Source organism: Labrus mixtus, chromosome 3 (assembly GCF_963584025.1).
Source record: "Labrus mixtus chromosome 3, fLabMix1.1, whole genome shotgun sequence".
NCBI lineage: Eukaryota > Metazoa > Chordata > Actinopteri > Labriformes > Labridae > Labrus > Labrus mixtus.
This window is the reverse complement of record NC_083614.1, coordinates 28,919,889-28,940,565: the sequence shown is the minus strand read 5'-3', so window position 1 is coordinate 28,940,565 and position 20,677 is coordinate 28,919,889. Positions and strand designations below refer to the sequence as shown.

Genomic DNA, 20,677 nt, shown 5'->3' with positions numbered 1-20,677 from the left:
CAGGCTGTTTCAAAGGTTTAAGTATAGCTCTCTGTATCGTTGTCTTTGATGACACCTGCGTTTTTTGCAGCAATTATATTAGACAATAATTTGCATTCATCTAAACCTCAAACATGTTTTTTTCTCTTTGGATTTTCACTTGTTTGAAAATGTTTTATATCGTCTGTAAGCATCTTTTCCTTAAAATAGAGCTAACACTAGCTGCTTTATCCAAAGAGATTTGAAGATCAGGTGCAGGTTGCATTATCTCCACCTTCTTTCTCGTGTGTAGCCACCGCTGCTTAGTGATGAGGAACACATCACTCACTGTCACTATGCACCTTTGCATGTTTTTTTGTGTTTTTTTTTAAGAAGTGTTGCCAAAGACTCAATTTGCAAAACTGACAATTCAAAAGTTTTCATAACTCGACCACGAGCATAGTCACCGTTTGGTCACCCCGCTCGGCCAGAGTGATTCAACACTTAATTTAATAAAAACATCTTCAATATAATCTTAATAATCAGGATTTTCTAAACCGAGGACGAAAGGTTACTCACCTCGAGGAGAGATTGGGAAACCAACAAACATCTACCACACTATTCTATGCTGTAGCATTGACTTTTCCCTTACTTGTAACTTAATAAGTCCAGCTGAAACCATGGTAACAGCCGTGACCAATAGGACAAGAACTAGTATTGTAGACAGGGAGGGCTGTGGCCATGTAGTGAAATCTTAAACATGATATAATAATAGACACAATTAGAAAATAGATTCTCTTTATTTGACTCTTGCGAGTCATAAGCTGTATAAAATAGAGTATTTATATCAGGGATGTGTTGAATATTTGTAATTGGATTCAGTAGAATGCTACTATAGCTCATATTGGTGTAAATCTTGTTGAGGGATTTAATAAGGCTTATATTGGCAGTGATGTGCTGTGAAGGGCCGACGAGGGGAAGAAAGCTGTGTTAATGCTCTGCTGTTTCGTTTCTTGGCAGATTACCAGCTCCGGACAAACTAAAGGGCACAGATGCTGCTAGACGAATGGATATTTTCTCTCTCTCTCTCTGGGTCTGTCTTCCTCTCCTCTCCTCTCTTCTCCTCTTCCTCTCCTCTCCTCTCCTCTTCCTCTCCTCTCCTCTCCTCTCCTCTTCCTCTCCTCTCTTCTGCTTCTCCGGCTGCAGTGGACAGCAGAGGACAAGTGCAGGAGGACACCTTACCTTCTTTTTTGTTTTCCAGTCACACAAACAAAAACAAGACATTTTCCTTTCCTATAAGATGTTTTCAACTCAGACTGAAGAGACTGTTGCACCACTTGTGACCTGACCTGTGATTTTTTTTTTTTTCCTCTCGAGGCTTCCTCAGGACTCCGACTAAACATTTTAATGTGTGAATTATTAACTGATGACACGGGGGGGGGGGGGGGGGGAGACATACAAAGAAAGAACAAATGACAAAGAATAGAATTTGCAGCATTATCTTTTGGGTGTATTTTTTTGTGTGTAGCTTTGCACTGTGTAAACCAGCAGGTTATGTGCTGCCCATGTGAGGGCTAATTGTGATTATTTAAGTCTCAAAGGGCGACGATGTTGCAGATGTGGGACTATGTCTTCTTTGTAGAAAAAGTTTCAGCTACACCAAATAGCCGCTCATCTGTTAGCATCTTTTATCTGTAGTGTCGGGGTCTTACTGCCTCATCTGTTCTGCCCCTTTACATCCACTTTTTTATACTTATACGGCCTCCTTTTACTTATGCTGTTAATCTCCACCCCTCTCAAAGGCGCATGCTTTTTTATCGGAACCTCTACATTATGTTTATTGCCTTAAAAAAAAAAAAGAAGAATTGCCTATGTATCATCACCCTCAGCACTGTGAATTTAATCCCCAGTGCCCTGAAACTAACACCAGCGACCACATCAATGATTAATACGGCACAATATTGTCAGAGGCGTCTGCAGTGTAACGTAATACCGTGGACGCTCTCCCACGGGGACCTGAACCTCGTCCTTTTGCTTAAAATCAGCCTGAAGCTCTGAAGGAACGAGCACTGTGCAGAATTTTTTGTCATATTTTTTATCAGCTGTTTATTCTTCACTGCTGAGGCCCCTGTAGGCAGAGTGTGAAGGACAAACCTGGGGATAGAGGGAGGCTTGTTTTTGGCATCACAAAGGTAAAACAGCCTAAAGGGATTTCTCTGCAGAATCTGGGAATATTGACAAAATGTTGATCTCTTTCTTTTTTTTTTTTCTCTCAATGATAACGTCAACCTGTCCAGGCCTCTATAGGTCTTCAGTAATTCACTCCCTGGTTGTGTTGTGAATGCACTGCACCACTTCAGCTCAGCGGCACTGCCAACAGCAAAAGAGGAGTCATGTGTCGGCTTTATTGGATCTCCGCTGTTAAAGTGCGAAACCTTCTTTTACAATCATTCCATTATGACTGATGTGGGGACAACTTTCAGACACCATGGGGATTGTTAATAAGAGTGTGTGAAAACGTGTTGTCTTTAATTTATCAACTACTGTGTGTCCATAGGAAGCAAAGGGATATATTTGGAAATAAATACTTTTTTGTATCTTGTTTTTGAACACTTTGTTGTTGTTTTTTTTTAGCTTATTTGTTGGAACATTTTGTATCTGGGTTTTAACTAGACAGTTTACACAAAATGTTGTTGATGAATCAGGATGAAATGTCACATATCAACAACCTGAGGTAGAGGAAAACATCCTGAAACCCATTATTCAACACCATTCATCCCACACAGGAACATACTTAGTAGGGCTGGGCGATATGACCTCAAATCAATATCAGGATTAATTTCCCAGCCCTATTACTTAATATATTAGTCAAATTTAACATCAGTTTTCATTCAACATTCTCTGAAAGTTCAAGAGCTGCAAAGCAGTGTTGGGGAGTTTTCACGCTAGGTAACTTCCCATTAAAGTCAGACTAGAAATAGAGGAAATAACTGAGTGTTTCTTTACAACCTAATCAAGCTCAAGTGTTTGTTTAAAATCTTCTCAAATCAACAACTGCAAGAGATACATTTTAGAGCTAAAGGTAAGTCACAAGTTCATACCAGTACAGACCAGACTCATTTAAATACATACATTAAAATATGAACTATGCCTTCAGCAGGTTAATAGCAGTCAAATTAAACATAGATGTTGCACCTGAAATTGCATTTGAAATGCCAAAATCCATCAAAATAAAACTTTAATCGAGGAAGAACTATACTTCCAACACTCTTCAGTTGCTCAAAATACACTGACGTTGGGACAAATTGTTTAGAAATGTTTTTACATTTAGAGTAACCTGCACCTGAACACATTTTGTCTGGTTCAAGTCGTTTTCTGTTTTCTCTCGGCCTGAGAGAAAAGCTCTGAGTTCTGTCCTCCCACACAGACTTCTTTCTGCTCAGTATCAGACCTGCCTCCCGCCTCGCTCTGCTCACCTCCTCCTGCTGTCATGCACGGATACCCAACCTGAGCTTTGCGACTTTATAGTGTGGGTCAAAAGACAGATACGTATAAGTAAGGAAAACATGATTTCTGTTTGTGTCCGCATGCATGCGTGTGTGTGTGTTAGAGAGTGAGTGGTGCTAGTCTATGCCAGCCCCTGCAGGCCACTGCCTTGTGCATTGTGCCTTCAGTTTGCTGTCCGTCATCACTCCAACAATGTTTAACTGTGTGACTCTTTTGTCTCAAGGCAATAAAGGCAGTGGGTATGTGCAGACAGATAAAGAGGTGTGACTGACTCACACACACACACACAAACGAGACACAACGCGGGACACTTTGTGAGGTTTTTTTTCTTCTGCCAGGCGGTGTGAGGAATGACTCTCAAAGGCTTTTAAAAAAAACAAATGGCCTTCATTTGCCACTGTGCAGTTTTTCTTAATAGTGTTTATTCCTACACAAACAACCTTTTTTCGCTCAGGAAACAAATGAGACTCGATAATAACGCAGCGCTCTCAGCATATAGCTTCTCCCTTCTTCCTATTTAGTGGAAGATGATAAAGCATATTGACAATCCTGTCCAAACTTTTGCAAGCACATTGAAATTCTATAACTGGCCATGTTGATGTAATGGATTTAATTTCACTGAGGTTTTTTTTTTTTGTTCATCCAAATAGTTATTTCACCCTCTGTGCTTTATAAGAAATGACAATGATTGTAATGTGAGATAATAATACCTCTAATAATTCATAAGTGCTAAAACTACATTTTCTCCCCCAACTGCAGCTTCACACTTAGATTAAAGACAGTGCACTGAGATTCTTGAACTTGATCTTTGCATAAATCAGAGGAATAAAGAAATGATCTGCCCTTTTCCCGGATCTTTATGATAAAAGTCACTATAAAAAAAACATACCAATATTACTTTGATATAACTTCACCCTCTATCTTTTACTAAAAATCTGTCCCCCCAGTTTCATGGTTTTAGATTACCAAAACTGTCTTGCAGAAACGAATCTTGTTATTGAATGCATTTCACATTTTATAAATCAACTGAGACGTTCACCATCCAAACTCAAGGCTGGATAGCAACAATCATTCGCTCTCTTGCTAGCTTGCTTGCTTGCAGCAGCGTATCGATTTTTAGCCACTAGTGGGAAAGATCGATCTCATGCCCAGTTACTGTACCACTGTAACACCACCTTATCAATGGCAACTTTGTTAGTTAACATAGAATCTAATAAAAAAAATAAAAAAAAGAGCCTTGTTGTTCAACCTGCTACTAGCTGGTAAGCTGCTAGCCTGTTAGCTTTCAAGCTAATCTGATTTCTTTTTTGCCTAATAGCTAGCTTGTTCAAATGAACACTTCACCAGTTCTGGTTTGGAACAAATAACGCTCTGTCTGTCAAGGAAACCACCTCTAAATGAAGTTTACACTTTCAATTAAGGTTTATTTGCGTCTTTTTTTAATGTTTGATGGTCTGCTTTTGAGACAACAATGACATGTTCATCGACTCTTCAGGGTAGCCAGAGAGTCTTTAGCGTTCCTCTGGTTCAGATCTATAGTCCCTGTTTATCTTCTGTTTTCTGAGAAAGATATTTGAATCTTTAGCTAGCAAAATGAAAGCTACACTGAGCCCAATCAGCCGCTTGTACCTTAACTCACTCTGGTAGGATGGTGGGAATGAAGATGTATCAGCTCTACGGAGCTCTGTTGTTCCGGAAGTAAAATTCCCATTCATTTTCTCCACATGAATTTGATTATTAGCCGTAATTTCATAACCATCCAAGGTAGACTTACCACAAGCTGCCTGAGTGTGACATCTTGTTTGAAGATCTCTAGGAAAAAACAAACTTCACTGCCCACAATCCTTGAGTGTCACAGCGACATCTCTGATTGGTGGAGCACGCTGTTACCATGGAAATGTTTCCCGCTCTTGTGAAATTCAACTGTCGGCTGCTACCACTGAAGTTTAAGGTAGTTCAACACATTTTATATGAAATATATATATATATATAATATATGACAATATTGTATGAACAATATAAACACTATGATAAAGATAAATGTAGAAAGAAGGTCCAACTACGTTTTGAAAGAGGCACGCCTTCTATCATTTCGTTGGAATCGCAATGGATTAGGGGATGCGTGGTTCCTCACTCTTGTAGGCTACATAAGTCTTGTACCTTTGCCTTATTCTTAGTTTTACTAAGTATTAAATGTTAAATAGTCACAAGTATTTGCGTTGGTGGTTGGTTGGTTTCAGGAAATAAAATATTGACATAAGTTTCTGAAAGTTCAATGGAGGGTTTGAATGGGGAAAATACTTCCGAAACCAGATCCACAGAAAAAGAGTGCGGCCATTGTTGAGCTCTCTGAAAATGTTGCCAACATTATGGAATAACCATATTATAAAAACATTGACCCATACAAAGCTTTAAAGAAAAAAAAAATAGAGCAGAAGATATTGCTGATTCATGATTCCACGACTGTCCATTTTACATTACAGAGAAATATGATTCAATGTTAATATCAAAAATATCGATAAAAGCAGGCGCTGCAAGATAAAACAGTTAAATCAGTACTGTTTTGATACACAAAAAAAGGCCAACGTAATTGACATTGTAAAGTGCTGTGATATCCAACAATCATGTTGTCTTGTATTATGTTTAAAGGCAGCCACATATAGGCCTACATTAATGTTTGGGGCGGCAATAGCTCAGTCTGTAGGTACTTGGGTTGGGAACCGGTTCAAGTTCCGGTGCGGGCCAAATCTGGAAGTTGGTCTGGTAGCTGGAGAGGTGCCAGATCACTTCCAGAGCACTACCGAGGTGCCCTTAAGCAAGGCACTGATCCCCTCCCCCCACCATCAGCTCAGGAGCGCTCAGGGCAGCTCCCTCACTCTGGCATCTCTCCATTAGTGCATGCCCATAGGATCCTGTTTGTGCATGTGTATATTTCAGCCTATGTGTGTGTTGCATGACTTACAGAGTGTAAAAACAGAAATTTAGAGATGGTATGTCACAAACCCCACAGTCAAATATTATGATTATTATTAAATTCAGGAAAGATATCAGATCATATAAAAGTTAATCCAATAATTGTAGCTTTCTCTTGTTCAAAGAATCCCTCAGATAATTCTAACATGTTTTTTCCCCTCTGTATGACTCATTCTGAATCGTTCTATAATGTGTTAGCCTTCCAGTTGATTCTCATTAGCTTAGGCAGGTTGTGATCAGAAGTTTGGTCCAAGCACAGTGTGACAGAATCCATATTTAAAACCGATAAATTATCTCCAATGTGCTGCAGTCCAGTTTGCAGATAACCCCTATAACCAGTGTGCATTGAAAAGGGTTTATATCTCTAACTCTTAAAACATACTTTGTTTAAATGTGGAGAAAATTATGTAAATGAAATAGTAGTACTTGCTGTGCTCAAACCGTCCATCTGTGTTCAATTTCAGCCTGCCATACCTGTCCCATAACAAAGCCAAAAACAGAGATTTCATTTCAGTTGTGAACAAACATCTCTTCTGTGCTTTTCATTTCAGTCCTCCCTACTTACCCACTCATATCAACAGTTTTTTTTTTTTTTACTACTTTCATTCTTTTAGTTGGCGCCCAGTGCACACTGCCCCTGCCAAAGTACCCCAGGCACCAAAATGTTGGCATTTGTCCCTTGTGAGTGGAGTAAATTTTACAGAACAGAAAATAAAACGCTAATTTAAGCTCTTAAATGACACTTTCAAAAATGTTACATCTTTTCATGTGTCGAGGAAACAATCTGAATTGGAACAATTTGAGCTGCATTGTGAGCGTAGCTGTGTGGTTACTCTTTTTCAGTGTTCAGTTTTTATCTTTGCTGCACGACTGTGATTTGATTGCTTATTACTCATATCTTCAGAAAGCAGATGTTTTAAAATTCAACCCATTTTTGCCTTAAAACATAGTTTCATTGGCCGAAGCATTAAAGTGATGAATCTTGTTTTAATCAGATTTCTTGTCATGTTTTTGACGCCTGCTGTAATTTAGACGAGGATAATGTTCTGTCGTGAATACAAGGAGAAGAGTTACACTTTTTTTCACATCTCATATGAGATTAGCCAGACTGGAGGTAGTCTCTCTGCGAGCCTGACGCTCCATGTGTCCAGAAACGGTGAAGACATTCAAAACCCGGTCCACCAACCTTCGCCCGTGCCTTGTCCTTTCAAGAAGAATGACCACGACGGAGTATATTCCAACACCTACAACGGCAGCTCCTCCTCCTGCTAGCAAAACCACTCCAGAGATGTACATGTCATTAAGTGCTTGGCCGGGTTTCGGCATGTGGTTAGCCAGGGCCAGATGTAGTAGAACCCCACCACAGATCAACAATGACAGCCCAGTAATAGAAACCACAAGGAGGTCCGATAAACCGCCGCTCTTTAGCATGTCGATCCGCTGCCTGCTTCGTATGCAATTCATGTCCTGCACGGCTGAGCTCAGCAGCTGTTTGAGCAGGACTCCAAGAGCGAGCAGACAGAGGGCCGTGCCTGCCCCCAGCCGCCATTCACTTGAGACGCTGGTGGTGGTGGAGAGAAGGCCGACTCCGCCCAGCCCGCAGCCCAGGATCAGAAGTACGGCCACACAGTAGCAGAGCAGAGACTTCCCGGGATCTCTGAACCACCACAGCTCCACCTGCTCCTCCAGGATGCTGTGCTGAATCCGAAGAGGGTCTGCAGGACCGTTTAGGCCCAGCTCAGAGCCACTGGGATCCCTCAGGGGGGAAAAGTTGTCCAGTTCAGGCATCCTGATGCCGCTCCCACCCTGCTGAATAAGGACGCCACCACCACAGAAGGTAGAATCCAACTGATAATCCCTTCAATCCTTGTTTCTTTCACCAACAGTTACCACAGTTGTGTCAAGATCAAAAAGTTCTGCTGGGTAAAATGCCCTCAAATGCTCAAATTGGAGTTCTTGGCTTGTGTATGGATATTCATTTAAACTGGGAATTTACTTAAACAATTGATTGAGCTCAATATATTGTAGTTTTATCTGTCCACAATGTTCAGACGGGTATCCTGGTCCTGTGTAAATGATTACACATTTTTTAATACAAGAATGTAGATATGAAGATGGATGCAAATCCTCCTCCCAAAGTTAACATTCAAATCAAACAACCTCCTCTGAACTCCGGCCTGGTTTTGAAGGGTGGCTGCACTCACCTGGAAGAGAACACAGATGTAAATGTTAACAAGGTTTTTACGATGTTTGATTGTGCTCTCTCATTCTGCTGGTTTGTTATTTGCTAACGGGTGGATACTCTATTTGCCAGCGATTGTGAGTGTATTTTTATAGACCATCTAAAGTAGTTGTTTAGCTCAGTGTTCCCCACAAATTTAGAAAAATGTATATCACATTATGAACTGATGGCGTTATCAAAATGCCACTAAAAACAAATGCTGAATCAGTCACACAACATGCAGAAGGGAGATTGGCTTCAGTAGCAATCAAGCTAGCTAGCTGTTGTGCTAAATGAACTTGTTTATCTTTTATAGAGTGCTGTCTTTTTCAACACTATAGTACACATATAGCCTAATGCTCCTGACCAAGAACCATAGAAAGCACAGAAATAGGTGCAGCCTTCCTGTTAACCATTACTAATCCCAGAACAACACACACTACACTATTAACTGGAGTTATGTGTTGTATTCTCCCTACAGAGTTCTACTTGCTCAATTTCCTCTATATATGCACAGGAATGTTTTTATGTTCTGAGCATTTTTTCCATCATTTTAACAATATTCAATAATAATACATTTTATGGCGCTTTTCTGAGTACTCAAAGACACCTAACAAGAAAAACAACAGAAAAAACAATACAACGAAGAAATAATGTAAGAGAAGGAGGATGAGAACTGAGTTAGTTGGCGATGTTGGAGAGGTGAGTATTTAAGGATTTCTTGAGGGTGGAGCGTGAGGGGGAGTATCTGATGTTTTTTAGGGGTCCCCATAGGTAAATAAGTTTCCATATGTAACATGTTGAAATCAGCCACAAACAGTAGCCTACAGCCTGATGTTCCCATTGAAACCAAAAACCCTCAAGTTTGCAGGCAATACAGTTCCCCCAACTTTGAACATTGATTACTCAACAGAGGCTGAACATGTTTGAACTATTCAAACTCCATTTTTTCACATAACTCTATATATGCTCTGTTGCAATAAGAATGGATACATCCTTCCTCATATTTTACAATGTTTGTGATCTTCGAACACTGGCAACATAGAGACACTTTATGTGTACTGTGGCTGAGTTCATCAAGTTACACAGAGATAGCTTTTACATGAATACAAACCGTTGGACTTTAAACCCTCTTTAGTCAAAGTGTTTGAGAATGCAGACTCAGAGTCTGTTTGTCGTACATGCCTTCGCCTGCGCTGGATGAGTTAAAAAGTTACTCCCTGCTAGTTTTAAAGTCTTGTGTGTGCTAACTGCCAGTTTTGAAGTTTTGTCCAGAGCACCTCGGCATCACTTAAGTTGGGGTAACGGGTGCGAGAGTGCATCTTTTTTGCCAACTTCAAACAGTGATAGTGGGTGTGGGTGTGGTGAATACATTTGCATCATATCAAAGTTGCACACACACTCACTTTCTCTAAACCCACATATTTGCTGTTTTGACAGTATGAAAAACTTAGTGTGCTGACGAGGGCAACCTTTTTCTATCTCTCATTATCACTATGATAATGACTTGCCACTACCAAGGTGTTTGAATAAAACAAGCATCAGCTGCTGCTCCTATAAACAATGCCCTTACACACACACACACACACTGACACAGCTTTGCAAAAATGTAAATGTTCTGCCTTCTGAACCGCCCTCACATGCTCACTCAACGGATCCTCCTATTTGGACTCTCCAGCGCCTTTAATCTAACATATCTTAACTTCTCCCTATTTTATGCATTGTCCAAACTACATAGTCGAACTTCTAAACATTGTTTCTGTCATAAATAAATATAAAACAAAAGGATCATTATACCTGTCAATTTTGATCCCATACTTTGACATTTGTTTCAATTCCCCCTCCTCCTTTCCTCCATGTTTTACCTTACCTCAGCATATTCAATCAATTCTGTATTTGTAACCTCATCACACCCCCCATAACCCAATCATGTAAACATATACAATGCATGCACACGCACACAAACAAACATCCTCAAGGTTATGGCTGTTGACAGCTTGTCTTTTAAAACCTGTCGGCGGCTTTATTTCCATCAAAGTCAGCAGTGCGAGGCATGAGCACATGAACCTCAACAGAAGCCGACAAGGAGTTACAGCTTGTCTTTACCGGCTGTGGATTCTGCTAACACAAACACTGCTGTGAATAATACATTCGAACTGAACAAGCAAAATACGATCTCTAATTCAGACGATTTTTTTTTGTTGTTGCTTTTTTTTACACTGTGGCACCTTCAGAAAGTGCTGTGACAGACATACATTTTCATGACATTTATTCTGCCTCATTTATTCTGCCTGTTTAGATTTAAAAAAAAAAAACGATAAACTAAATGCAAGATCACGTTTCTTATAAGTGTGGACAGGTATTGCCTTGTGATGAGGCGGAGCCGTAACACCGTGACACGGAGAGATATGAGGTGCATCAACAAGGTGCGAAATGAAGAGTGAGGTAATTACAGCAGAGTAGGAGGGGTGTTTATTGGCAACACGCTGTTCTGGAGGCTCTTCACATCCTATAACTGATGGATGATTGTGTGTCTTTGAGTGTGTGTTTTTTTTTCAGGAGAGTTGAACACTCTCTTATGAATGGTATGAAAAGCGCATGATGTGTGTTTGTTCTCTGGTGACGTGCTTGTGTACGTTTCGCACGGAAAAGACGAGATGAAGGTGCATTTGTAAGTGTGTGTGGGCGTGTGTGTTTTGCCGAGGCACTAATTAATCCCAGCTGGTTCGAGCTCAGTGTGTCACTGACAGGTAGCACCACCGAAATAGCACAGTAATTGAAGTGTGTGTGTTTTTTGTGTCTGAAGTGGCAGCGCCAAAAGGTGTAAAGGTGACAAAAACAATATATGTGGTGCGCCTACACTGTTCATCTCTGTCTCATCACAAGGTTTTGAAGTTATCACTCACCCTTCATACAGTACAAATGTCAGAAATATTATCTTCTGTTTCATGACCAGATGAAAGAGCGAGAGGCGACGGCACGCAACAAAGAGCATTAGATGAAATCGAACCCCTTAACGATGCAAGTATATCTCAGTCTGTTATCCCCATAGACGTGTACAGTAGGCGCACAGATCCACTGGACCGTGTCTGCCTTTCCTCCTTTATCACTCAGGCGACCTCTAGACTCTGTCATATCAGCCGTGTCATATTGGCCTCATAGATATCTTCACAAAAGCATTGACTTGCTGCTTCACTCTCCACTGGCCTCCTTTTAAGTTGTAAGAGAAAAACAGAAAGAGAATTTACCCACATCACTTGGCTTCTCCACAATGCACAGGTCGAACGGAATGGAGTCGAGTTTCTTAAATGCGGAATTCACAATAGCTGCCATTTTGGTCCGAAGCCCACCTCCTCTAACCGTGCCAGGTTCAAGGAAGTGCGCCCTGAATTGAGCATGGCAAGGAGCACTCACACGAGACAAACATACTGGACTTTGGGAGTCAAGCGTGCTTGGGCGCTGTGCAGATTGCCTATAGTGCTAAGTGCACCCTCAGACTAAAACATGGACATGGTCTCAATGACATCACTCATTGGTTACTGAAGCAGACCCATGGATGGCAGTCACCATATTGAAAATGCAGACTTATACCAACCTTCAACAACCTAGTAGTGGGCTAAAAGCTGGAGCTGCGGCGGGCCTTGAGTCTCCTGACAAACAGCTACAACACACACCAACTGTCAGTCAGAGCAGCCAAGCCACTTATTATGAATAACTCATCCAAATGTAAAAAAAACGCACGCCCCGTACAGCATGTGCCTATTAAGACATGAGCTATTCAGTTAAAAACTGATTTTGACCCAGGCTCCCAAACATGTTAATTTCTGCTGTAAATATGTGCATTTAAGAAGTGTGGTTGTCTAAGTGACTTCCAAGGCTCGTGCTGCCAGCCTCAAGTGGACACTCGAAACTGCAGGTTTTTGCACTTCCAGGTTGCCTCTTAGTCCCAGCAATACATTTATTTCGGCTTTATAAAAGGTTCTGACCATGTCAGCTGCACAATGGTGCAGTGGATGACTCTGTTGCCTCACAGAAAGAAAGTCCCCCATTAGTGGGTTCCCTCCGGGTTCTCCGGCTTCCTCCCACAGTCCAGAGACATGCTCGTTAAGTTAGGTTAATTGGTGGCTCTGAATTGCCCGTAGCTGTGAGTGTGATTGGTTGTTTGTGAGCCCTGCTGTGAATTACTGTCAACCAGTCCAGGTTGTATGTCTCGCCCAATGAATGCTGGGATTAGCTCCAGGCCCTCGTGACCCCGAGTGGGATAAGCGGTATAGATAATGGATGTATTTGACAATGCAGTCAAATCTAGAGGGAAAGCATTTCAAGATATAACAAGATATTTGTTAAATCGGGTACTTACAGGTAAGTCGTGACTAACTAAAAACTAACATTACTGAAAACCTTTAAAGTTTAGAGTAAAGTCCTGTCAGTTTATATGGATAACGAGCTGATGCCTCTACTCTCCTATAATACTTTCTTTTAACATTGTAGTGATGGGAATCACCATGCAGTCATAGTAAAGTCAAACATGCCACAAGTGATACACAATCTGTCACAGATTGCATTTCCGCCCTCTACACCTTTACCCTAAACAACTCCTGTTTGTTAAGTCAGCTGTGAGTTTTTACAGAACTCCAACAGTGGTCTTTAAACGTACAACGATATGGTTTATCCAATTAGCTTTTGTAAAAGGGAATAATTGGGAAAACAACATTATTGTTGATCTGCTTCATTCATTCCTTTTTCGACTAATTAAAGAGTTTTAGATTGACAATACAGACCCTTGAAAATCAAAGGTATCTCAAGGCCAACCTCATAGTATCTTACTCATCAAACACTATATCAGCATATTTCACCATCTGCAGGATCTCACAGAGGCTACAGTAAGCTGCACTACGGCTCATTATAACAATTTACTTTAAATGGATGCTCTTTCAGTAGAGACTCCTTGATGGATTTCATTTAAGTTACAGGAATAATGAGTGTGTCGTGGACGCCCAGCCCTCAAGTCGAAACTAAAATGACTGACTACAGTTTGATGCTAACAGTTCAAACGTTCTCTGTTAGGATAATGCACTGAGAGTAATGGTGAAAAATCCCAAAGATAATTGGAAACCTTGGACATACTGTATCATTCCCTCTCTTTCCCACTCTATATCTACCTCCCTGTGAGTTGTCAGCAAGCAAGGTCAACGCAGGAGCTGTGCTTTGGAGTAAAAAAAAAAAAAACCACAGTATACTGCACTCCAATTACCTGGGAAGCTTTGGGACGCTGGAATTCCCCCCTCTGTTATGTCAGCCGGCTGAATTCATTTCACCGGGCCATTAGTGTCTCATTTTATTGTTGATTTCCCGGTCCCTTTCAAATTGGTTGTGTGGCATTAAAGGCTAATCAGAATGCAGGTCAGCTCAGTGGGTTGGAAGACATCAACAACATCCAGTGGAAGTGTAGCAGCCCAAAATCTTGTTTCTTGTAAAAAAAAAAATTGCAGGTGGAAATAGTCAAGAGAATGAAGCTGCAAACGCCTTGAAAACAAAGTAGATGTCAGCCAAGGCCTTGCATCTCAGAAAAGGCAGAAGAAGAAGAGAGAAGATCGGACTGGAGTCAAGTCGTATTTCTTTTTGTTGTCGAGGCTCGGAAAGCCCAATAAAAAAAGACCTTTGCAAGTAAAACTAGCAATATTTTTTCCAGAGGATTGCGAGTCTTGAGCTCAGAAAGAAACCTTTTTTGTGTGTTTTGGGGAAGCTTTAAGAAAACTGCGGATTGAGCCGTCACCTGGTGCTTTCCAGTTCCTCTCAAATGTTGTTTCCTATATTTAGAGTTTTGACATTGGTCCTGCCTTCTCACCACACAAACAAAAATAATAATATAAGCAAAAATATGTCAGCAACAAAATTTAGGGAGGAGAATTTCGTTCCTTCTGGTCCTGCTGCCGAATTTCCTGCTGTGTTGCGTTTTCAGCTGAGGGCCTTGGGTTGGCCTGAAGGAGAGTCCACAGGAGACAGGGCGATGTGTTGCTGTGGTGACAAAGCAATACTCTCCTTCCTGTCCCAACACACACACACACACACACACACACACACACACTCTCACTCACCCCCCCTCTCCTCTAGTCAGGCGTTGATTCTGTTGGCGTCCCCACGGGCGAGGAGAGGGGTCAGGGTTGGCTCCATCTGTCTATGTGATGGGCATCAGTGCCAAGCGCCGCGGGGGCTGGAGGGAGAGGAAAGAAGGCTCGTGTAGAGTGGGAGGGTAACGGATGTTTCCGAGCTGTCATCTGGGACTCCGAATGGGGCAGAGGGCTTAGGCTGAAGCTGAAGCTGGGTTTGGGAAAAGGACTTGAGGGAGTGGGACAGGGGAGAGGGGGCTGAGAACGAAGCTTGGGGCTAAAGATAGTGCTGAGACTTCACTGCTGTTCTCGGGGTATACGGTATTGCTTGCAAAGAGAAAGGATGCTGAATAGGTCTTTATGCAGACAAGCTGGATCTTTTTTTTTTTTTTCTCTCCTCTGCAGTCACAATGGACAGCAGCAGCACCCAGGGCGCCTAACTCTGTCCGGAAACATTGAGGAGACAAAGGCTGAGTCAGTGTCACTGTCCTCGCTCTGTCAGGGATCACAAGGGAAAACCTAAGACAGAAAGAGAAAGAAAGACCTTTACACCAGCTGCACATTCTGTACTGTAAACTCAGCCCGAGGCTTTACCTTCTTAATCCTCACCTATTCTGGCAATAAAATTACAATTCATGTCCTTTCAACAGCAACCACATCTCTTTGTTCATATCACAAGTGCTTCATTTCACAAGACTGATCTTTGAATTTTGAATCTTTGTATTTTAATAATAATGACTGCCATGAAAATGTTGGACATAACATGCTGCCCAGATAATGACTCCCAATGACTCTGGTGATCCCTGACTTTTTTAAGGGCCACCACCGGAACAAAGTTTGACTCATCTAATCAAATATCTCAACATCTACTTGTTTCATTAGTAAAAATGATTTAAGAGAGATCCATGTTCTCCATGAATCCTGAAGTCACTGATATTTCCCTGAGCGTTCTTTCATCGTCACCATGAGGGTGACATACATTGTTTTGTGAGAATAATCTGAACGATAACTGACTTTCAGTTAGTCGGTCAATCATTTTCATCGAGACTATCTTCGAGTTTTTCGATTGGATGTTGTGAAATGTCATGTTATTCATGTTCCCCAGAGGAAGAATCCTAACATTGATCCCTTTGTTTATGGACAGAAGTTAGTCACTTATCTTTTTTTTTTATTTTCTTGACATATACACCGTGGATTGGCAAACTTTTTCCCGGCATATTCATGGTACCAAGATGATGTATCCTCACGGCTCTGGTGAAACTTTTGTTGAAGTGGCACCATTAGGGGAACATTAATGGCATTTAGGAGCGCCATGTCTGGACGAGTGTGATTGCTCAAAGATGATGTATCAGTCAGTCCGTCCATTGTTTCCATTTAGTAGTAAAACTCTCCAAGTTCTGGATTAATTGCTCTTTAACCCTTGTTTGGGTATCCATAATCCTGAGAGGATGAATCTATAAAATAATGGTGATCGCATGACTTCATTTTAAGTAGCACCAGCATGTCAAATGTTTGACCTATAGGAAAAAAATTCAACATCCATTTTTGTGGATTGGCACAAACTGTCTTCACTTTTCTAAAAAAAAACATTTGTGGTTTTGAATAAATGATCATGACAGTTCAAGACATTCATGTCCTCCACTTTCCTTTTCTATTCGGTGCTAATTGGGAGCTGCCAGCATGCTAATATGCTACATAAAAAGGGGGAACACTCTGCATTTTCAGCAGCCATATAGTGAGCATGTTTGCATGCTGACTTTGCTTTAGACTTTGAATTTCAAGCTTCATTGATATTTTCTGTAGACTTCAAACAGAACCACTCCCAATTCAATTTCCCCCTCTTACTCTCTGGCTCCTCTTGGACGGTTTAATTCCACCTTTTCTGAATGAGCTCATTTCTCAGCTCATGGCTCAGCATCGTCCCGACCGCCAAGAGCAGCCAAGACCTGCCCCTTTGACACCTTATCCACATCCAAACACACACATCCCCATCTGTTCTCATCTTCCTCCTTATCACCTCAGCCTTCCACAGCTTCCTCACTTTGTGCTGCCTCGCTCTTCTCCACTGTCTCACCACCAGGGATACTTTATCTGCCCAACTTCTTATCTCGTCGGTCGGCTGTCTGCTTGGGCACTTTGGTGTCGGCAAGAGAGATGTGTGCATAAGGGTGGACGGGGTAAGTTGTCTTTGCCACTGATTCCCTTCTGGCCCCAGGTAATGCAGCCTGACTCACAGTGTCTGTGGCATAATGAAGGCAAGCACATATACACAGTGTGCTGCACTTTTTCTCAAGGTGTGGCATTTATACTGTATTCTTAGTGAGACTGGGGTGTCTGAATCCCCTTATTGCTTCTAGCACTGTCAAGTACAGTCGAACAATCTACAGTAGAACCCCATTAACAAAGTATAATGACTACGTTTGTTACCAGTTATCTAATAAAGCATAGAGCATTTCCCTCTTTTTAAAAAGAGTTTCCTCTTCTCAGTGTTGGAACAAACTGCTGTTGACATAAATATAGCCCGGTTTAGTTCAGTTTGGCTGGCACAGGATGTGGGCCTCATTCAGCCCCTCAACTGATGACATATTTCTGCTTCCGTCTACATTTCCACACAACACAATATCGGAGGACACAACAGAATGACATGCAAAATGACTCCCTGTTTCGGAGAATCACTGTTGATTTGCAGAAGAAGAACAAAATAGTAAAACCTCTGGGCAGCAGTTTGCTAACCTCGGCCGTGCACAGCTGCAATATTAAAACGCTAATCAAATCACCAATTACCATGCTGGTCCCCTTCTACTTCACTCCTGCTGACGATGGGAAAGAGCCTACCTTTTTCCTTTTTTTTTTTTCTTCAGCCTTTGTTTTTTAACCCTCCCCCCTTTTCTCTGGTGGGTTCAGAGGTGATATTCAGCACATTCTAATTTGATACATGCTGTCTGGAGATAATGATTATAATGAATGAGATGGCTGGCTTGGTGTCTGGCTGTCTATATTTGTTAAGTGCTGGAATTGACATCTCCATGTGCTGCGGCAGAAACTTACCTTTTAACCTGTGAGAATATTTGACTTAACAATGTCAAATTCTTAAAGTAAGAGGTGCTTAATTAGTTTCTTAGAACTTACTCAGTATGTAACACTACAGCTGTGTAATTGGTCCAAAGTTGGTTGAATTAAATGAACTCCAATGATCCGCCAATCAAGGAGGCATGCCATGACATCGCCAACAAATATGGTCTTTACCATTTACACTTGGCTGTAAAGAACAAGCTCATTTAGAGATATTGTGAGCTTCTCTTGTTACTATAAGGTTTGGTTTCTACTCCACCAAAGTTCAAAACATTCTGTTGCAAGAAACAATGAGAATAATCTGTATTAGAAAGAGAGGGCTTAGACCTACTGGGCCGTTTAAACGAGCCGTCTGTGGATGTTTTTTTTTGGCCACAGGCATTGCTGTGATTTTTTTTTTTTTTCCCCAGACATTTATTTTCTCCAGAGATTGAAGCCTACAAAATGTGGTGTTCCCATGCTTTTTTTTTCTTATCCAGCCCCACTATCCAATAACAACGGTGATTTAAAGAGAAATATCTTCATGACGCCAAACTCGAAACATTTAAAACCAGAGCACTTTAAAGTTTGAAACAGGCTACAACAACACAAGACAAGACGGTCAGAATACTGAATGTGTTTAAGTTAATTGATTATGCTCATTGAAGGACACATTTTAGAGCCCAGGGACAGAGGTGAACACAGTCAGTACAGCTGCTGTCGACGACGCGGTTCATGGCCGTCTCTGTGTTTCTGCTGACAGTGAAACAAAACGCCTCTCTGGGATATTTAAGATTCCGGCCTACTCTCTACTCCACTCTTTGTCTGGCATCCATGTCACGCACATACACACCTATACACTGCCACGAACACACACCTCACCTACACAGAGCTCTCATATGACTCCTCCACTTTGCTCGGTCATCCACGGACACAGTCACCGACTCACTTTGTTGTTCTTTCATCCAGCGCTCTGTCCTGACTTCAGGCTATTTTCCAACGAGGGCTATCACATGTTGTTTTCAGCCTGACTTGTTTTTTAAGTCTTAAAGGATGTTTGGTTCAGTGAGAGGAACAGCATTTAACCTTTTCTTAAAAGCCCCCTGTCATGACACATCTTTCATCTTTGGATTGGTTAGGACAGATCTATGAGAGCAAAGTGACACCGAGGGTCACGCCTGAAAAGTTTATTGATCTGTTCGCATTACAATAACTTGAATACAGTATTGACAACACCTTCTCTCTCTGGGGTTTATGCATTTTCCATAATGCAGCAAAGCTGACCTCTAAGTATGAGCCAACCACCCACCAGTACCTAGAACTGATGATTTAAAGTGCATGTGAGCACACTCAGTATCAGCTAACAGCTGGTGCAAAGGTTAGGGTGTGATACAATAACAGTGTTTGACTTCCTTGTTTTTAATGAGAGCAAAACAGTTCAATCATTCTTTCAGGGAAGTCCAAAAATACACAAATGTAACATTTTGGACAATTGAAAGTCCCCGAAAAAAGGCATTAATAGAGTTGTAGATTTGACAGTCTAAGTCGACAGTCTCGTGCCTTTTACTTAGCCTGCTTAAATTATTATATATATGTAGAGTTTGTTTTAAAGTGAGTGATTTGTTAACAAAATATACTACATGTTGTTGATTCTATAGATTTGTTCTCTATAAAGTAGCCAAAACTTAAGATGCCTGAAGAACTGCTAGAAAGAGGTGGCTCTAAAATACATGTGCTTATAATCTACTTTCAGCTAAAAAGACATTTTAAAAATCGTTTTTTGTATATTGTACATTAGAGACCAGTTTCAATGTTAATATTAACAGTATAGCCTAATGGATTAATCAATTACCAAACCTTTGCTGTCGTAATTCGTGGTCTTATATTCTCTTGTAGGCTATAGCCTGTAGTGTTGTTGCAATTGTGTCTGATTTGGTGGAATAAGGGAAACGCTTTTAATAGGCTAACATATAAATAATTTAAGTTTTAAATGCAAAACAAAAAAAAACAAAAAAAGAGAGAGTCAGGAAATCAATAAGTGAAAAAGAAAGAAAAAAGTTGTAACTGGGCAGCTCCTTCCTGGATTCATTATTTTTTGTTTTATTGGAAGCCTGATCTTACCTGTGCGCTCAGCTGATCATACTCTGTCTCTCCTGTTCCGAATCGCTCCGGTCTACTTCGATATTAATCCTCATTCTCATCCTGTGTTGTCCACGGTTACAAAGTCTCAGTACCCCGATCGTTGCCTGCCTTTGCCTTCGTGCCTTCACCTTTTCCGGATCAGCGTTTTCCACTCAAGAGTAAAACGCGATAGGAGCAGCTGAAGGTTGCTTCCGTGCTCCCTCGGTCAGCCCTCCTTCAGTCCCTCTCTTCTGCCTCTCCACCGGACGGACTTCCCCCGTTTAATGCAGGTGTGGCCGCGCGCGTCGCCAGGGGACGCCGAAGGGGAGGGGACAGAGAGCCGGCGGATCGACCTCCGCGCCGCCGCCGCCACCGCCGCCTTGGGTTCCCCGCGGGGAGTCGAACACGGGGTATGACGGGACGTAGCCTAATGAATAGAAGCCACAGTGTGATTGTGAGACCTGCCGATGGGCTGGATGCTCATTTCGTCTTCAAAGCGCAGAAGTGGTTTAACCCTTAAAGTCTCCGAAGAGGAGAACATGCAACTCTCATCAGCAAAGCTCATCAATAAGATCCTTCTGGATTTGACTGATAAAATATTATTACAGTCATCTTTTTTTAAATAGGTCATCTTATGGGACCTTTCTTTCCCCCCCGCACATATTAGTGATGATAGAATTAAAAGATTATCTATTACCTTGTGAAATAGTGTAAACTGTCCAACTTTAGATGATCT

The 20,677-nt window shown here is 41.4% G+C and overlaps 2 protein-coding genes across 4 annotated transcripts in view; one reads left to right on the top strand and one right to left on the bottom strand.

Moving 5' to 3' along the window:
* ap1m3 (adaptor related protein complex 1 subunit mu 3) overlaps positions 1-20,677 on the top strand; it is a 200,358-nt gene that overhangs the window by 30,975 nt on the left and 148,706 nt on the right. The window contains exon 12 of one of the 2 annotated variants that reach the window (XR_009672052.1): positions 979-1,076. Coding sequence is in view for 1 of the 2 variants with exons in the window: in XM_061034398.1 (XP_060890381.1) it covers positions 979-1,001 (23 nt within the window). In the remaining variant the exon portion in view is untranslated. Of the gene's footprint in view, positions 1-978; positions 1,402-20,677 lie in introns of those variants that run through there. The other variant, XM_061034398.1, reaches the window with a different exon arrangement.
* LOC132970069 (transmembrane protein 125) lies at positions 4,869-20,329 on the bottom strand. 2 transcript variants are annotated; one of them, XM_061034388.1, is made up of 3 exons: positions 19,942-20,329; positions 13,914-15,288; positions 4,869-8,642 (listed from the first exon to the last, which is right to left on the bottom strand). In XM_061034388.1, the coding sequence occupies exon 3, from the start codon at positions 8,224-8,226 to the stop codon at positions 7,528-7,530; it is 699 nt and encodes a 232-aa protein (XP_060890371.1). In that variant the 5' UTR covers positions 8,227-8,642; positions 13,914-15,288; positions 19,942-20,329; the 3' UTR covers positions 4,869-7,527. The 2 variants fall into 2 exon arrangements, with proteins under 2 accessions (XP_060890371.1, XP_060890372.1); XM_061034389.1 differs by lacking the exon at positions 13,914-15,288.

Bases quoted from the DNA above. Each gene is read 5' to 3' on its own strand.
- LOC132970069 (XM_061034388.1), bottom strand. From the start codon at position 8,226: ATGCCTGAACTGGACAACTTTTCCCCCCTGAGGGATCCCAGTGGCTCT.